Source organism: Narcine bancroftii, chromosome 4 (genome assembly GCF_036971445.1).
Source record: "Narcine bancroftii isolate sNarBan1 chromosome 4, sNarBan1.hap1, whole genome shotgun sequence".
Taxonomy (NCBI): Eukaryota; Metazoa; Chordata; class Chondrichthyes; order Torpediniformes; family Narcinidae; genus Narcine; species Narcine bancroftii.
The window spans coordinates 27,184,569-27,204,835 of NC_091472.1; the positions used below are offsets into that span (position 1 = coordinate 27,184,569).

General features: G+C 42.5%; 1 protein-coding gene across 1 annotated transcript in view; it reads left to right on the forward strand.

Moving 5' to 3' along the window:
• ryr2a (ryanodine receptor 2a (cardiac)) overlaps positions 1-20,267 on the forward strand; it is a 612,110-nt gene that overhangs the window by 22,002 nt on the left and 569,841 nt on the right. The window contains exon 4 of the mRNA XM_069936123.1: positions 12,812-12,939. Within this exon, the coding sequence (XP_069792224.1) occupies positions 12,812-12,939 (128 nt within the window). The remainder of the gene's footprint in view (positions 1-12,811; positions 12,940-20,267) is intronic.

The window sequence follows — 20,267 nt, forward strand, 5'->3', positions numbered from 1 at the left end:
AGTGGTCTGGGGCTTGAGTGGTTCCCTAGTGTTGTGCATAGCTGGGCATATGTCTTTGTGCCTGGGTCCTCCGGGAGAGCAAAGTTTTAAGGAGATCGAATGTTTTGCTGCCCATTATACTGATGAATAGAGCATCTTCTCGGTTTACCACGACCTCAGTAATATTATGGGCTACGCAATTATCCCAACTACATAATTATCCCAACTTACATCTGCTTCGTTGAATTCTCTGAACATTCCCTCTGCCATCGTGGCGCGCTCTCGCTTTGATCCTTTGGCGGGAAATTGTGGAGCTCGTGAGGTAGTCACCTTTTACCTTTATACTTTTCCTTCCCTCCCCCCCAGCTGGTGCAAGGAGCACGTGTAGGTTTCATTTCATTCCCCATCGCCACTGTTGTGTAGGCACTTACACAATGAGGACTCAGAGACGTGGTGCTTATCTCATTCTTTAATCCCATCAGACTAACATGGCTACTGACATACAGAGATGTATATGGAGGATTGACACCATGTCACCATGTGGGTGGGTTTAAACACAACATCTCTGTTCTGTTGGCAGATGAACCATAATGTGTACCCAGTCACATTGACCATGATCTAATTAAATTGAAGATTGCGACCAGGATTTGTCCTGTTTCCAATGTCATATTTCCAAGACCCTGCAAATTTAAATTATGCCTTTGGTGGAAACTTCCTTCAAGTGCAGAATCTGTTACAATGTGTGGTTGAGAAATATCCAGGGTAAGGTGTTGAACAAATTGATGAATATGGCAACTGAACCCTGGATCGCTGTTAATTTTCCAACGGGATTACAATCACCCTTCTTCATTTGTTATTACTTTGTGGTTGGGTGTCTGTCACATTTCACTGATTCATTATCCATCTATTCAGAAATCCCAATTGTTCAGCATCTGGCTCACAAGGTAATGTTCATTTATCTCTTTTGCCAGTCTCCGGAGTCCCCATTCTCTCAATCGCACTCACCAAGACCTCAATTCTCTCAATCCCACTCACCAAGACCTAAATTCCCCCACCACTCACCATAACCTCCATTTCCTGAATCCCACTCACCAAGACCCCCATTCTCACACTTCTACTCACCTGGACCCCAATTCCCACACTCCTGTTCACCAAGACACCCATTCCCACACTCCCACTCATCAGGGACACCCATTCCTACACTCCTTCTCACCAGGACCCCCATTCCCACAATCCTGCTCACGAGCAACCATATTCCTATCTCTTTTTCCACCTACTGATGTCCTAGTTCTTAGCTCCATTGAACCTAGAGCGTCTGGATTCCATGTTTTCTTTCAAATGACCTGTTTCATTGGAAAATTTATTGTCATTCTCTCTAACATTTCCAAATAACCATAGGTTGTTGGAACTGCAGACAATGTTGAGGACAATCAAAGAAAACAACAGGATATTGACCATTTACGGAAATGGGCAAAGAAATGGCAGATGATGATAAATCTGCATAAACGTTAGATGTTACGAGCCTACAGCAATAGAAATTCCTGCAGCAATAGAATTTCACCACGACAAATGGTTACTTTGTAATATCTGCTGCGGCAGCGCTATGAAATAAAGAGACATCCACACGGTGCGAAGGTGGACCAGTAAACTGATTTTATTGTTTGAATTCACTGTGTTGCACAAAAAGGATACCCACTTCCGGTGATGTGTGCACCAGCTTTCGGAAGTGACTTCAGCATGTCATGGTGTCACTCCTTGTCTGGCGGTACGCCACTCAGAAGCAGGGAATTCCCTTAGTCCACACGTGGTGTCAATCGCAGGCTTCTCATTAGTGAAGGGGTGCCTGCGCCATTTTTGGTCAGCTGACTGGTGTGGTGATTCGGCCTGTCTAACCGGGTGTTCGTTTGGCCTAAGAACATCCATGGGAGCTCATCCACTCAATTCAGGACTTGCAATTGGGCTTTCAAGGCGCTTCAGGTGCTAGTGGAAATACTCGACCAGGCCATTTGCTTGAGGGTGGTAGCCCATAGTGTGGTGTACTTGGCTGCCGCAGAACTTAGGTTAGTCCAGAGTAAGGAAGTGAACTGTGCCCCTCGGTCTGAGGTGATGTGGGTCAGGACTCCAAAATGCGCGACCCAGGTGGATAAGAAGGCTCTAGCAAAGGTTTCTGTGTTACATGTGGGTATGGATAGAGCCTCCGGCCAGCAGGTAAAACGGTCAATTGTCGTGAACAGGTACCACATCCCCTGGCTCACAGGGAGTAGAGTGACGATGTCTACGTGTATGTGCTCAAACTGGCGCTGCGCAGGCATGAAAGTCTGGAGTGGGGCTTTCATGTGTCTGTGTAACTTGGCGCATTGGCACTGCAAACAGGTTCTGGCCCACAGGGTCATGTCTCAGCAGAGGCCCTGCCACACGAACTTGTCAGACAACAGGCGGACCATGGACCTTATGGAGGGGTGGGACAGGCTGTGCATCTGGTCGAAAACCTGCCATTACCAGGTTACATGTAGGATGGGTCTGAAAAACCCAGTGCAAACATTACACAGCAGGGATGGGCCTCCTGGTGAGGGGCCAGAAGTCACTAACCTTCAGGCTGGTGATGGCAGTCCGGTAGGCCTGGACGTCCATGTCCTCTGTCTGGTCGCTGGGCAACCTTGAGCCTTGCTGAGGTTGCAGCGATTGTGGGTCTAGACAGTGTGTCAGCCACAATGTTGGACTTGCCTGCAACATAGCAAATGTCCATAGTGTACTCTGAGATTCAGGGAGAGGTGATGCTGTTGTCTCGCTGACCACGGGTCGGAAACCTTGCTGAGTGCATAGGTTAGTGGTTTGTGGTCTGTATAGTCGGTGAAGACCCTTCCCTCTAACATGTATTGGAAGTGCTGTATCGCCAGGTACAGGGCCAACAGTTTGCAGTAGAATGCTCTGTATTTGAGCTCTGGTTTCCAGAGGTGTTTACTGAAGAAGGCAAGGGGTCACCAGTGCTTGTCGACCCATTGTTCCAGCAATGCGGCCATCACTCTGTCCGACACATCTGTTGTAATGGCCAGGAGGGAGGTTGAGTCTGGATGCACCAGGACTATGGCCCTCATCAGTGCCACTTTCATGGAATGCTTCTGTGGTGCCTGGCGTCAACTGGAATGTCTTATCGCCGAGCTTGATGAGGTCGAACAGGGGCTGCATGAGGGTGGCCGCTCCCGGTGGGAAGCAACGATAGAAGTTTAGCATCCCCAGGAACTCTTGCAAGTCTTTGGTCGTGCTCGGCTTGGGGAAGTCTTGGATGGCTCTACCTTCTCTGGCAGTGGCATGGCTCCTGGGGTGATGAGGTGTCCCAGAAAGTCTATTGTCTCAGGGTCGAACCGGCACTTGGCCAGGTTCACTGTGAGTCCAAACTACTGCACTCTGTCAAACAGGAGGGTCAGGTGTGTCCTGTGTGTACATGTGTCAGGGCTGGCAATGAGGATGTCATCTACGTAGACGAAAATTAAATTGAGACCTCTCCTGACCATGTCCATCGGTCGCGGGAATGTCTGGACCACATTCTTCATTCCAAAGGGCATTTGCAGGAACTCGAAGAGACTGAAGGCTGTGATGATTGCCATTTTGGGAATGCCACTGGTGTGTACCGGAATCTGGTGGTATCCTTTACGAGATCCACCTTGGAAAATATTCAGCAGACTTGTAGCCATGTGGCAAATACCTGGATGTGTGGGATGGGATATCTGTTTGGAACTGTTGCATCTTTCAGTGCCTGTGGTCACCCCATGGGTGCCAACCGTCGGCGCTCTTCTGCACCGTGAGGAGTGGGGGAGGCCCAGACACTATTTGAACAGCGGATGATCCCAAACTCCTCCATGGAGGTGAACTCAGCCTTGGCTTGCTGAAGCTTGTCTTGTGGGTGGTTCCCAGGCGTGCACTGAAGACCTGGCGGTCATAATGTGGTGCTCCACGCCATGTGGAGGGTTTGAGTCATGAACGTTGGGCACTAGTAAGGCTGGGTACTTGGGTAGTAGGCGGGCATATTCATCTATGTCCAGGGAGTGAATCCCAAACAGCAGGAAAGGGCGTTGTCGCAGGGTGAGAGGGAAAGACTGAAAGGTGGAAGCATTCACCAACTGGCACCTCATCATGTCCACCAAAAGTTCATGCGCCCAGAGGAAGACTGCTTCGAATAGGGCCTGTCCCACGGCCACGATTGTGCACTTCCACTGGAAAACTGTGTCTGTGGCGTGGATTGTGCCCAGATGGGTTCTATAGCTCGGGATGAATGATCTGTTGGCCGCTTGCAGGGAGGTCCTTGGGGTTGTGTCTGGCCTTGAAATACATCAATGTGATGAGACTGATTTCTGCATCTGTGTCGACGAGGAAATCCCTCGTCATCTGTTGGTCTCTGAGGTAGAGTAGGCCTTTAAGAGCGCCAACCGCTGAGGCCACTATTGGCAGCCTGCTCACCTGTTTCCTGATTTCTTGTTAGGTTTGGCAGTGGGGTAGGAGCACAGTACGGGAGTGCAGCGCTGGGCGTTTCAGCCCCATCTGCGGTGATAGAAACAATATTTTGTTTCTCTGTGCGCCCGTCGTTTTGTGTTGTGGTTAAGCCGCAGCCACTGCTGGGTGGGGAGGGGAGTGGCCGGCGGGGTTGTTGAGATGGCGGTGTTGACGGCATAGACGGGTTGCACGTCGATGGAGCTCAGCTCTGGGGTGCGGAAAAATCTGTCTGCTTCCTTGTCTCCCAGGTGCGGGGCCCTGAAAACCATGATGGAAACTGTTGAGAAGCTGAGTACCAGCAGCTTGGAAAGGAACAGGGCCTCGAAAAGGAAACAGTCTGTGTGGGCCACCATCTTGTGCATGAGCTCAGAGGGGTTCCTGTCACCCAGGCCCTGCATGTTTAAGATGCGAACGGCGCCCTCGTGCCAGCTGAGTTCTAGGGAGTTGAGGAGGAAATGCCAGAATTGTTTGTATTTACGCTCCATTGGAGGGTTCTCCACAAAGGAACTTACTTTGGCTGCAGTGGCGGTGTCCAGCTTGCTGACGATGTGCCAGAACTTGGTGTCCTCTGAGATGATTCCCCTGAGTTCCTGGGCTGGTTTGCCCAAAAGGGCGGCAAATGCAGCCCACCGCACTGGTCACATCTGTGTCCTGTTGTGTTCGATGCGGGTTCCAAAACATTGGAACCATTGGGGCCACCACTGTAGTGCCTGCTATGGCAGCACTATGGAATAAAGAGGTGTTCACATGGAGAGAGGGTGAACCAGTAAATTGATTTTATTGTTTGAATTCTCCACGTTGCACGAAGGGGATGCCCTCTTCCGGTGACATGTGCACTGGCTTTGGGAAGTGACGACAGCACGTTGTGGTGTCAATCCTTGGTCAGCGGTACGCCATTTGGAAGCAAGGAATTCCCTTAGTCCACATGTGGCATAATCTGCGGCCTTCTCCTGAGTAGTGAAGGGGACCCCGCGCCATCTTGGGTTGGCTAAATGGTGCGGCGATTTGGCCTGTCTAACCATGCGGTCGCTTGGCCCGCTACACCTTAAACAAAAGTTGCTTTTAATTTTCTTTAAACATAAAACAGGATCAAGCTTTAATTTATTATTATTAACTTAACTTAATCCCCTTCTAATTCTAACCGCACATGTATGTAATGTGTGTATATGCTCAGGAAAGTTCTTTGCTTTAGTAGACATTCATTCACTTCTCACTTCTCCAAGTTCTTCACTATCAGGCAATTCTTATTCTGTGCACAGAATTTAACATTTATGAATTTTCACCTGGTTCTGGTGCTTAAAGGTAAATGGTCACCGCTCAGGAAGGTTCTTGTTGGTTTCAGAGAGAAATTTGTTGCTCATTAGACACACACACACCAACTGACTTCCTCCGATCAGACGTTTCATTGTCTTGCCGAAGAAACTTGCCCCATCGTGGGTTTTCCAAATGATATAATCTTCTTCCAGGTCACCACAGAGTTCCTCTTGTTTCCCTTATTTCAGGAGAAACAAGGGTTTTGACAGGCTGAACTCAGAATTCACAACCTGTCTTCAAAATGGGGGTTTCAACAAGCCTGCCAGCTTTCCATGTTGCAGTCTCAAAGGCTATTGTAGAACTGTCTTCTCTCTATAAGAGAAGAATCCTGTTTCCTTTCCTCTCTCTCTCTCTCTCTCTCTCTCTCTCTCTCTCTCTCTCCCTGCTTGTATAAACCCGAACCCCTCCAAAGGCTCCAAATTCAATCCTTGAAAGATCTTTATCAGCCCTTGAGCCTGGACTTTGTTCCATTTGCACCTACTTCTGAAGTTCCTTCCAAAGCAGTTCCATTGTCTTTTGCAAACCCACTGGTGCTTGAATGTCTGGCTTCAGGAAAGCTCTTGCATTTTAAATGAGATGTGAAGTGTAAGTATCTCTTTGTGAAGTGACCTGCACTAAACCCCCCACAATCTGTCTCCTTTAAAAACATATTTATATATAATATAACCCGTAACAGAGGTGTAGCACTTTTCTCATCAAATGGAAATATAAAGTTAATGGCAGGACTCTTAAAAGCATGGATGTGCAGAGGTATTTGGGATTTTAGATTCATCGTCCTCAAAAGTGGCCATAAGAATAGGTAAGGTGTTAAAGCTGGCTTTCATTGGTTGGGACTTTGAGTAGTAGTCATGAAGTTATGTGGTAGCCAGAGAAAAAAAAACTTTTGGTTAACTGCCATATTGAGGGCAATTTTAGTCACCCCATTGCAGCAAGAATGCAGAGGTTTTGGAAACTGTCCAGAAGAAACTTACCGTTATGCTTCATGGATTAGATGGAGTGAGTGAGAAGGAGAGGTTGGATAAACATGGATGTTTTCTGTGGAACATTTGAGCCTGAGGGGAGACTGATGGAAGTTTATAAAGTTATTAAAGGCATTGATAGATGAGACAGATTTTTTTCTTCTCAGGTTAAAAATACCGTATACTCAATGTTTAAGGTGAGGCGAGGTGGTAGTGTGGGTGGTTAAAGAAAACGCATGAAACAAGTCTTTTTTTTCCCACAGAGAGTGGTAGTTACTTGGAAGAGACTGGCGGGAGTAGTGGTTCAAGCAGATTCAATAGTAGCATTTAAGAAGCTTTTAGATGGACATATTACTATGTGGGGAATGGAGGGATATATATCATGTGCAAGTGGCAGAATTTTTGTTTAATTTGGGCATATTGTTTGTTGTAAATATCATAGGCTGAATGGCCTCCTCTTGTGCTACACTGCTCTATGTGATAATGGTTAAGAGCAAATGGGGCAAGACCAGAATGCCAACTTGGTCAGCATGGAGGAGTGTGATGGTGTATTGGAGGGTCCAAGAAGTAACAAGTCTGAACATGTTTCAGTAACAAACAATGGTCGTTATTTTGATGCCTTAAAAGTACGTTACTCATCTTATAACATGCCCTGCAACGTAAACAGAGGAGGTGGGGGCGATTAGTAGGCTGACGCCAATGCATTCTGGGATTTGTTGTATTACTGTGCATGCGCTATACTGGCGCGGCGGCCAGCGGGCCACCTCTAATACATTTTTGAAATGATCTTGCGGGCCAAATATAATTATATCGCGGGCCAAATTTGGCCCACGGGCCAGAGTTTGACATGTGTGATCTAAGTCATTGATATATATTGTAAATAACTGTGATTCCAGCACTGAGCCTTGCGGTACCCCATTAGTCACTGCCTGCCATTCTGTTTATTCCTACTCTTTGCTTCCTATCTGTCAACCAATTCTCTATCCACTTCAATACCATACCTCCTGTACCATGTGCTTTAAGTTTGTACACTAATCTCCTGTGCGTGACCTTATCAAAATCCTTCTGAAAGTCCAGATATACCACATCCACTAGTTCTCCCTTATCCACTCCAGTTGTTACATCCTCAAAAAATTCTATAAGATTTGTCAGACATGATTTTCCCTTCATAAAACCATGCTGACTCTGTCCGATGATACCACTACTTTCCAAATGTGCTGCAATCCCATCTTTAATAACTGATTCTAGCATTTTCCCCACTACGGATGTCAGGTTAACTGGTCTATAATTTCCCATTTTCTCTGTCCCTCACTTCTTAAAAAAAGTTTTATTACATTAGCCACCCTCCAATCCTCAGGAACTAATCCAGAATTTAAAGTTTTTTGAGAAATTATCACTAATGCATCTACTATTTCTATGGGCATTATATATTTGCGAGTGCAGTAGCCATATGCTAATTTCTTCCAAGAGACTTGTAGCTATGTTGACTCTTATGGAATTGAAGGCAATTTATTGTCAACTGGGGAATTGGCTGAATGACCAGAGATGACCTCGGATAACAGGCAGGTGCTCTGAAAGGCATAATTTGACTAACAATATTCTCCAACCATCTATTCAACATATTTATTAATAACTTAAATGATGGGATGGAAACTCATAAACCCTGCTGACGGCACAAAGGAACTTAGCATTGTTAGCAGTGTGGGAGACATTAATTACAAAATGCTATTCATAGGTTGAGCAAATGTGGGGGTGGTGGAGAACTGCAGGAAGTGAATTTTGTTGGCACTGACTCTTATACAGTAAAAGAACTTGGATGGGTTAGAGTTTGTCAAATGTGTATTGAAAAGTTTTCTATATCAATGTGTAAAAGTACCAACAAGAGAAAATGCAATTCGTGGTCTTCTTTTACAGAACCAGGCAGGTCGGGTGGCAGAAGTATGTGAAGGTGAGCATTTTGGGTCCAGTGACCATAATGTCATTAGTTTCAAGTTAATTATGGAGAAGGATAGGCCTGGTCCTCAAGTTGAGGTTCTGAATTGGACAAAGGCTAATTTTGAGGAAATGCAGAAGGATCTCGGAAGATTCAATTAGAATAAGTTATTTTCTGGCAAGGTTGCATCCAGCAGGTGGAAGGCCTGCAAGGATGAAATTTTGAGAGTGCAGAGATTGCATGTTCCCACCAGGAGTAAGGGCAAAGTTAACAGACACACGGAACCTTGGTTTTCAAGGGATATTGGAGAGCTGGTTGAGAAAAGGAGGAAGCTATATATGTGGTATAGGCAACAAGAAAAATATGAGCTCCTTGCAGAGAATAGAAAATGTAAGAGAATACTTAAGAAGGAAATTAGGAAGGCAAAAAGACATGAAGGTGCTTTGGCAGATAATGTGAAGGAAAATTCAAAGGGTTTCTACAAGAATATTAAAAGTAGAAGGATAGTAAGGGACAAAATTGGACCCTGAGAAAATCAGAGTGGTTAACTATGTGTGGAGCCTTGCAAAATGGAGGAGATATTAAATCATTTTTTTGCATCGGTATTTGCACAGGAAACTAGCACAGTGAATAAGGATGGAAGGGAAACAAATAGGAGTGTCATGTAACATATGGAGTTTGAGGAGTAGGAGGTGTTTGCTGCCTTGCAATGAATAAAGGTAAACAAATCCCCTGGACCTGATATATTCCCCTGCGCCTTGAGGGAGATGTGTTGAAATTGCAGGGCCCCTGGCTGATATATTCAAAATGTCCTTAGTCACGGGGGAGGTGCCGATGGTTGGAAAGTAGTTCATGTTGTCCCACTGTTTAAGAAGAGCTCCAAAAATAAACCAGCGATTATAGGTAAGTGAGCCTGAAATCAGTAGTATGTAAATTATTTTAAGGATTTCTGGGAGATAGGATATAGAGATATTTGGACCATCATCAGCTGATTAAGGACAGTCAGCATGGATTTGTGCATGATAGATCGTGTTTAACAAATCTTGTAGAGTTTTTTGAGGAAGTTACCAAGAAGGTTGATGAGGGAAAAGCTTTAGTAAGGCCTTTGACAAGGTTCCACATGAGAGATTGGTTCAGAAGGTTAGGACACTAGGTATCAATAGAGTGGTTGCAAACTGGATTTGAAATTGGCTTGGTGGAAGAAAACAGAGAGTGGTGGTGGATGGTTGCTTCTCAGACTGGAGGTCCATGTCAAATGGTGTGCTTCAGGGATCTGTTGGGACCATTATTGTTTGTTAACTATATAAATTACTTAGATGATAATGTGGTGAAGTGGATCATCAAGTTTGCTGATGACACAAAGATAGGAGGCGTCGTGGACTGTGAGGAAGATTTTCAAAGCTTGCATAGGGATCTGGACCAGCTGGAATTTAATGCAGATAATTGTGAGGTGTTGCACTTCGGAAGAGCATATCAGGGTAGGACCTACACAGTAAATGGTAGGCCACTGAGGAGTGCGGAGGAGCAAAGAGATCTGGGAATATATATACATTGTTCCCTGAAGATAGCATTACATGTGGACAGGGTTTTAAAGAAAGCTTTTAACATCTTATCCTTCATAAATCAAAGTATTGAGTATAGAAGTTGGGATGTTATGTTGAAGTTATTCAAGTCATTGGTGAGGTCACACTTAGAATATGGTGTCAGTAAGATTGAAAGAATGCAGAGAAGATTTGCTAAGATGTTGCCAGGTCTTCAGAAATTGAGTTACTAGGAAAGAATAAACAGTTTAGCACTATACTCCTTGGAATGAAGAAGAATGAGGGGAGACTTGATAGAGGTTTATAAGATTATGAGGGGTATAGACAGAGTAGATGTGAGTAGGATGTTTCCACTTAGATTGGGGGAGATAAATACAAGAGGTCAGAGCTTTAGGCTAAAAGGGGAGAGGTATAAGGCGAACATTAGGGGAAAGCTTTTCACTCAGAGAGTGGTAGGAGTGTGGAATGAGCTGCCAACTGATGTTGTGAATACAGATTCAATCTTGAGTTTAAAAAATAAATACATGGATAGGAGGAGTCTGGAGGGTTATGGAATAAGAATGTGTCAGTGGGACCAGCTAGTTTTATTGGTCGTCACAGACCGGAAGGGTCGAATGGCCTTTTTTATGTGCTGTAACATTCTATGGTTCTGTGGATAGAACAGAGTTCATTCTAATGAGTGAAAAATAAGAGATGGAGGAGGATGGAACAGATGTGGACCTTGCGCTGAGATGACTAAATTGACATGAAAATTTGAAGACAATAATAAAGAATTCATCTTAGATTTATAAAGAATATTTCTGGTCTTTATAGAAGACTGGATTAGGCCCTAATTAGATCACAACAGGAGCACACTGTAAGCAGCTTTGTGCTTGACACTTAGGAAAAATATATTAGTCTTGGAAAGAGTGCAGAACAGCCTCCCCAGAATGGGAACAAAGCTCCAATGGTTAAATGACAAGGAGAGAGCTAAACACAACATAAAAAAAGATAAGAAATAGGAGCAAGAATAGGCCGTCGAGCCTGCTCCACCATTCAATGGACTCACCTTCACTGTTAGGTCTGCTTTGTTCATGAATGAGTGAGTCAAACACCAGACTGAGTCGAAATCAAGGTTCTTTGTTCTTTATTGCCGGATTGTAACACTTGCAACTAACAGTGTTAGTTGGAGAAGGCGCATTCTGCCGTTATCAGCAAGTGGTGTTTTTTATATACCTTAGGATACGTACTTAGTAAATTATCATACCATGACATTGTCCAATGAATAAACTGTTGCTATCCCTCTCTGCTAGCCTCCTGCACATCAATTTGTCATCCCCACTCTTATCTTGAGAGTACAAGGTCACAACTGCATCTTGTTACGGCCCAGCACTGGGTGACTCCCTCTACATTCCCAGCTCATGATGTTTTTACCTAACATCACCTACCTGCCTTTCTGCCATGTCCCTTAATTCACCGACTGTTGTAAAAATCTATCCAACCTTGTCTTAAATATATTTACTGAGGTCGCCTCCACTGCTTCAATGGGTAGAGAATTCCACAGATTCACTACCTTCTGGGAAAAGCAGTTCCTCCTCATCTGCATCCTAAATCCACTACCCTGAATCTTGAGGCTATGTCCCCTAGTTCTAGTCTCCCCTATCTCTACCTTAACTGTGGCTTTCATAATTTGTTTCTAAAAGATCCCCTCTCATTCTTCTAAATTCTAACGTGACGACAGTACCTAAAACAAAATAAGACAATTCAAGTCCCAAACTTGGTCACCTGATCCGAATTGAGGGTTGATGAGTAATAAACGGTACTCCACCTTTCACAGTCGTGACATGGAGCCCCACAACAGGAACCAGTCCTCAATGCTCCATGTATTAACATAGGAACATACATAGGAGCTGGAGTGGAGCCTATCAAGCCTGTTCTGCCATTTAATAAGTGTATGGCTCATCTGGTATGGGGATATATTTCAACGGAAATGCCAGGGACTGGTGAATTGAAGAAGATGGTATTTATTTAAACTATTGTTTTCAATTAATAATTTAAAATAATTTTTGTTCAATTACTTGAACTTTATTTGATTATAATTGTACTTCATTGTTAGTAAAATGTTTTGGAAAGATGTGGCATTTATTTAAAATATTGTTTTCAATAATTAATTTCAATTTTTTTTGTTCAATTAATCTTGTTCCTAATTGTAATTAATTATTAGTAAAGTGTTTTGGGAAGTAAAGAAAGAATGAAAGGTGCTAATATAAAAACAGGTCAATACAGGGTGAAAAAACTTGGAATTGGCCAATGTTGTTGAGGTTAAAGGTAAAGGTTTCATTATTGTCACATAATACTACATTGAGACTGTAACGCACATGAAATTCTTTAACTTTGTCTACCATAAGAAAGTCAGAGAGTCTCTTAGAAGAGGCCCCAGTGAGGAACAAACTCGCAACCCCTGGTTTACAAGACCAGTGGTCTAACCACTGAGCTGTCAGAGGCCACTAATAGAATGAATTGAAAAACAATTGAAATTTGTAGAAATAATGATTTTATGTTGGTTCTGTAACTTAGACCTCATTATTAAATGCTATCTCTGGTTCCTTTTATTGCAGAATGTTCCTCCGGATCTCTCAATCTGCACCTTCGTGTTGGAGCAATCCCTTTCTGTTCGAGCTCTGCAAGAGATGTTGGCAAACAATGAGGAGAAAGCAGAAGGGGCAAGTAATCTTAAAACATGGAATAGTATTTCGTCGACGGGAAGTTTTCCCTTCAGCAGTGTGGAGACTTGCATTGAATTAGAAGGCTATTCAGCCCATATTACCCATCCCTGTAAAAATAAAGGTGGACTTTGTGTGAATGGGCTCTTGGATCGTAACGCCTCAGATTATAGCTCTTCAAGTGTTCATCCTGATACTTTAATAATGAAATGAGAGTTTCTGCCTCCACTACCCTTTCAGGGTAGACCTGGGCCACATCTCCTCAATTTTCCTTCACTCCTTCTACTCAGTGATTTTAATCCATGCCTCTAAATTATTTACTTCCTTGCTTTATCTTGGCCACTCATAAATTTACAAACCTTGATCACATCTCCCCTCAGTCACTTTTGTTCTTCTTTTCCTTTTAAAATATTTTTATTGAGTTTAATATATAAATCCTTCATACAAAGTCATCTATAAATAAGAAACAACAGGTCATATTATTTACATAATGAAATCAAAAACCTATTTGTTTATTTGATTTGTTTCTTTAAGACATCAAATTCTATAAATATGGTAATTAACAGTTTATCCCTTTCTCATAATATATCCCAGTATAGTTTGAGGGATTAAAAACCCTCAAAAGATATTCTGATTTCTTGTTGCACAAAACAGAAAGTTACTTCAGCCCAACTCATTATACTGATCAAGTTCTTTCTCTGATCTAATCCCATTTGCTGTTTTTAGCCATATCCCTCCAAACCTTTCCTGTTCATGTACTTGTCCAAATGCCTTTTTTTAATGTGGTAATTTCACCCATCTCCATCACTTCCCCAGATGGCTCCTTCCATATTTCCATCACTTTGTGTGAAAAAGGTGCCCCCCAGGTCACCGTTAAAACTTTCCTCCCTGTCAAAACTATGCCTTCTAGTTTTAGAGTCCACTACCTTGAGAAAAAGTCTGTGACTACCTTCTGGTGTGTCTCCCATGATTTTATATGCCCCTGTAAGTTCAGCCCTCAACCTCTACTCTTCTGAAAATGCTAAAGGTACAAGTATTTCTATCTTGTTTACCAGCCCTATAAATGAATATAGTAGGAAGGATGGAAAACATCAGGATATTTGTATTGTTATGAGCCCAGAGGACCCAAAAACCGAGCAGCAATAGAAATTCACCAAGACAAATGGTTACTTAAACAAAAGTTGCTTTTAATTATCTTTAAACATGCAGACAGGATCAAACTTTAATTTATTACTATTAATTTAACCTAACTTAACCCCCTTCTAATTTTAAGTGCACGTGTATGTAATGTGTAGATAAGTTCAAAAAAAAGTTCTTTGATTCACAGTCCAATCTCACTTCTCACTCCTCTAAGTTCACTGGTTGCAGGCAATTCTTATACAGTGCACAGAATTTAACATTTATGAATTTCACCAGGCTTTGGTGCTTGAAAGATAAATGGTTACCGCTCAGGAAGGTTCTTAATGGTTTTCAGAGAGAGAGAGAGATTTGTTGTTTGCTGGACACAAACTGATTTCTTCTAATCAGCCACATCAGTGTCTTGCTGAAGAAACTTACCCCATCAGGATTTTCCAGATAATAACCTCTTCCTTTCAGGTCACCACAGAGTTCCTTTTTGTTTCCCTTATTTCAAGTGAAACATTATACACCCAGTCCTCTCCTCTTGTATGGACCACAAGGGCTTTGACCAGGCTGAACTAAGAATTCACAACCTGTCTTCAGAATGGGGTTTTTCCACAAGCTTGCCAGCTTGTCATGTTCCAGTCCCCCCCCCCCTCTCTTTCCCTCCCTCCCTCCCTTCCTCCCTCCCTCCGAGAAAACCACATGACCCTCTTAGAACAGGCAACTGCACTCAGACAAACTGTGACTCTGGACCTAATCTTTTGAGTCCGTTCATCTGTTGCTTTCCATTACTCCACAGGATCTCCAATTAACACCTATGTGTGAAGTCCTTTTAGGCGTCCTTTAAAGTTTTTGCAAAGGCACCCAGAGCCTGAACTGTCTGGCTTGAGCAGAGCTCTGGCATTTTAAATGAGGTCTGTTTTTAAAGTGTTTGTATGTGACCTACACTAAAAAACCTGCCACAATTTATCTCCTTTAAAACATATCTAGATACAATATAAAATATAGCATAGTCTGTCACAGTATGACTCAATAAACATTATTACTGCATCCCAATATTCAGCATGGAGGAAATATAATTATAGGCATATTATAAGATGAGTAACGTACTTTTAAGGCATCAAATTTCTTGTTGTTTCTGCTGTTGAAACAGACGTTGTGTTTAATATTTAAAGCTCCTGTCCATGTTTCACTCATTGCATGCTTAATTCCATTCTGAGGAATGCCAAATGTCCACGTTAACTTAGCTTACATATCATTTTATTCACTAACCTTCAGCCGTATCATCTGATCGAAACCTACTTCATTCAGTTAAGATTCATGGTTTGGTTGTTCATGGTGTTTGAACCTTTGTAGATTTAATATAATTGCATGAATATTTAACAATTCAGGTTATCAGTCTGCTATTTGAAGGTAATGACTCAATTATTTTGATGAATTGATACATGACAGTAGTCCACATATGATAAATCTCTGATTTCCAGGTTGTGAATTATTATTATTTAGAAGTGATGGATGTGCTTTTAATGTTTTCTAATGAAATTCTTCTGTTCAGTCATTCAGCATAATCAGAAATCTGATTCTGTTAAATAGGCTAAAATAATGTTCATTGGAATGTTTGACAAAATTTATTGAATGCTCAAAAATATGAGATTGCCAAAATTTATTTTCAGGCAATTCATCATCGTAAGACATATCCATTTACTGACAACTGATAATCGTGTGTTAGTCAATTTTCATTTTTAGTCCATCTTTTTGTTTACACACGGTAAGTCTTGGCTCTGGTGTCAGAAGTTTTTCCAACTTCTCAGGCAGAAGTCTGTGTGATAAGGTCTCACTTCAGAGAATAAAAGAGGGCTGAATTCTCTTTGGATTGCTCTACTGATCCCTGGTCTTTTTAGGCTGAGGGAATGGGTCCTGCGCCACTATTTGAAGAAGGGCAGGGAGGTCTTCTCCAGTGTCCTGCCCAGACCTTGTTCCAAGATATTTGCTTTCACGTCACTACCCGGTTATATGATTTCTCTGTGAACAAATTGGCACCTGTGTTTCCTCTGTTGTGACTACTTTCTCACAGAATTATGGAATTGTTTTGGCACCAGAGGGCATTTCTATTAATGCTTTCCCATCAGCTGAATTCCCCCGCTCTTCTCCATAGTCCTGTGAATTACTTACTGTCAAGGATACATCCAGTTCCCTTTTGAATTGATTCTTTTTCCACCACTTCAACAAGTAGCAGTCATATTCAAATTCCCAAGTAAAATATACCTTCACACTCCACACCACCTCTCCTTCCCTGTTTCTTTTGGCCACTGTTTTAAATGTTTAATTTTTTAAAAAAATTTAGTTGAGTGATACAGCACAGTAATTAACCCCATATGCCTTTGGAATGTGGGAGGAAACCAGAGCTCCCAGAAGAAGCAAACGTGGACACGGGAAGAAGATGCAAATTTGAACCAGGGTCGCTGATGCTGTAATAGTGTTGCGCTAACTGCTACGCAAACTGAACAGCCCCCCCCACCACCGTGTCCCTGTTTACAGAATTATTGTCTAATGGGGACACCACCCTTCCTTTTCGCGGTCTAAACCAGTCATGATCCCCTTTGCCTCATGAAGGTAACTTCTCTGTTCTAACTTGCAAGCTGAAATCTGTCACCTCTGGAACCATTTCAGTACATTTTTTGCTGCATCCTCTTCAGGAGCTTCACATCATTCTAAATTATCAGTGATTGCAGTTGGATATCGGATACCAGATTGGCCGAAGGGATGTAGATCAAGAATTGTTGGAGGAACTTCTCAGGGCAGAGAGTATCCATGGGTACCATGAGGAAAAATAATCAGTTAATGTTTTAGGATATTGCAGTTGGATATTGCAGATTGGCCGAAGGGATGTAGATCAAGAATTGTTGGAGGAACTTCTCAGGACAGAGAGTATCCATGGGTACCATGAGGAAAAAAATAATCATTTAATGTTTTAGGATATTGCAGTTGGAAATTGCAGATTGACCTAAGGGATGTAGATCAAGAATTGTTGGAGGAACTTCTCAGGGCAGAGAGTATCCATGGGTACCATGAGGAAAAATAATCAGTTAATGTTTTAGGATATTGAAGTTGGATATTGCAGATTGGCCGAAGGGATGTAGATCAAGAATTGTTGGAGGAACTTCTCAGGGCAGAGAGCATCCATGGGTACCATGAGTAGAAATAATCAGTTAATGTTTTAGGTCTGAAACTTTTAACAAGACTAAGATAAAATGGGTAACATCTGCTTATGTCTTGCATACGCCTTCTGTTTATGATTCCCAAGGCCTCACATGCTTTGGAAAATTACTTCATTGCCTTAAAATTTTTTTGAAAGTTCCTGAATATATGAAAAGGCCAATATAAATCCAATTTTTTTCCTTTCCTTTTGCTTTCAGTTTGACATATTGATGCATCATAAAGTCAAGTGGTATTTTAACTCTTCAATCCCTTTGGGCAATGCAGAACAGTGCCTTGAAATGTTGTCGTCAGACTGCCTCCAATTTAAAGGCCAATAGAGGCTTGAGTCATCTTTCATTAGAAAGTATTCATTTTTAAATTTGATTTTATACTTTATCTGGCATAATTGGTAACCTGTTGAGATGAATTGCTGGTCGTTAACATCATCCAGGATCATGTCTGTGATTTCTTGGAAGAGTGCCTTAAACCAGTGCATATTTTATATCTACAGACGTGAGCATGTATCTTTAATATGGTTAATGATGACTGGAGAGACAGAATTCATGCTACCTCTTTTTCCATGACCCTCGACCAGCATTCCGTCCTAAAACATACCCCTGATATGGCTCCATTTTTGAATAAATGTGAACAAGCCCTATATGGATTCAGTTTATATCTGAATGGTAATTTACCTCAATTAATCTCATCCTAATGCAAACATAAATTTGAAACAGGCCAAGAATTTGAGTGCTTGAAAACACCCTTCATTTAAGTTTACCCAAGACAATTGGCGCAGCGAGCAGGGTTGGTCTCAAGATGTTTTGCTGAAAGAAAGAGGTGAGCCCTGAGCAGTTCTTGATTCCAGGATGGACTTCCAAAGATGATGGGTTTGGCATGTTGGCCAATACCCTGTCTTTGTTGGGACCACCCATTAGTTTTGTATAATCTGAACTGCTCTCAGAGTGTGTGTCTATTTTCTTTCGGTAGCTCAAACACTGACCAATCTAAAACGAACAAAATGAGAGGTATAAGTTTACCCAAGACATTTCTGAGGACAGATGCCAGCTCTCAGACACATCCTTATATTTACCCTGGACCAAGTCCCCACCAATGATCATCAGGGTAATATCTCCCAGATCATTATAGTCCTCATCACTTCAGGAGATCTCCCCGCCATACCCTCCAACCGATGTTGTCTCTAATATTTAGTAGTCAGTGTGCACAAAAATATTATTGTGGAAATTTTTTTCCTGTGACAGAAGTCAATGTGCACTGAATGCTTGTGCAAATGTAAACTTGAAATTGTTTCAAGGTAATTTTAGCACAGCCTCTCTCTCATGGCTAATAAAACTGTATTGGCATGTTTTTATATAATATAGGCATGATTGCATTCTACGAAGTAATGTATTTAGTTAAGATTTTATTCTTTACTTTGAATGAGCTAACTATACTTTTATGTGCACATTAATTTCCTTTGTGCACTGGTTGCAAAACGTGTGCGTGCATAGCTTAGGGCAAGGTTTCTCAACCTTGTTCCACTCCCATACCACCATAAGTTATCCCTGTGCCATCGGTGCTCTGTGATTAGTAAGGGATTGCTTAAGATGGTATGTGAGTGGGAAGTGAATCACTGCTCTAGACCCAATTGTAAATGAGATATTTTGCTTGAGAAAAATTGTCATTGGCCCATTTCCTTCGGAGTTATGAAACCGGGCACATAACGAGTCAATTAGGTATGATTAAAGCAATGGTTTTCAAACTTTTTCTTCCCACCCACAGACTACTTTAAGCAATCCCTTACTAATCACAGAGCACCTATGGCATAGGGAATGCTTAAAGTGGTATGTCGTGGAAAGAAAAAGGTTGAGGACCACTGTCTTAGAGGGAACAATGACTCCAACCTGCTAGTTCCCCAATCCTTCATCACCTGCTTCTATCACCTCACCAAAATTCACAAAGAGAACTGCCCTGGCAGACCCACAGTTTTTTCCTGCTCCTGCCCCCCTGAACTTATCCCTCGTACCTCAATGCCATCTTGTTCCCCCCTCATCCATTCCCTTCCCATCTACATCTGGGACACCATTCAGGCTCGCCACCTCTGAGTGAACAAAGTCAGTGATCCACACTCCCAGTTCTTAAGATTGGTTGACAAAAATAATGTGGGAAAGAGGCCATGCTGGAGGAAAGGTGAGGAAGGAATGTTAGCGTGTGTTGGGAGATGCAGAGAGGAAGCCTGAGAATTGTGGGGAGGGAGGGGTATTATGGCCCAACTAAACAGTGAAGGACTGACAAAAGGCAAAGGAGGAAAAACCCAACACCCAACCCCAACCAACCAATTTTCCCCTGCAACCGCTGCAATCGTGTCTGCCTGTCCCGCATCGGACTTGTCAGCCACAAACGAGCCTGCAGCTGACGTGGACTTTTTACCCCCTCCATAAATCTTCGTCCGCGAAGCCAAGCCAAAGACATTTATGACATTGAATTCAGTGGGCTATTCTCTCCATTATCCAGATTTACGTCACTCTGAGGAATCTTTCAAGAAGGTCATGGGGTTAAATTTTGTTTGATTTGTCAATATCCAAATTTTCTGAAAGTAAATCACAAATTAAATTAATCCAAAAATTAGGAACATAAGAAATAGGAGCAGCAGTAGGCCATCTGACCTGTTAGGCCTGCTCTGCCATTCAATGAGATCATGGCTGATCTGATGATAGCTTATCACCATCTACCTGCCTTTTCCCCATATCCCTTAATTCTCCTACTATGTAAAAATCTATCCAACCTTGTCTTAAATATATTTATTGAGGTCTCCCCCACTGCTTCAAAGGGCAGCAAATTCCATAGATTCACCACCCTCTGGGAAAAGCAGTCCCTCCTCATCTCCATCCTAAATCTACTACCTTGGACCTTGAGACTATGTCCCCTAGTTCTAGTCACCCGCACCAATGGGAACAACTTGCCTACCTCTACCTTTCAGAATTCAATTCGTTTCTATGAGATCCCCTTTCTTTCTTCTAAATTCAAGTAAGTA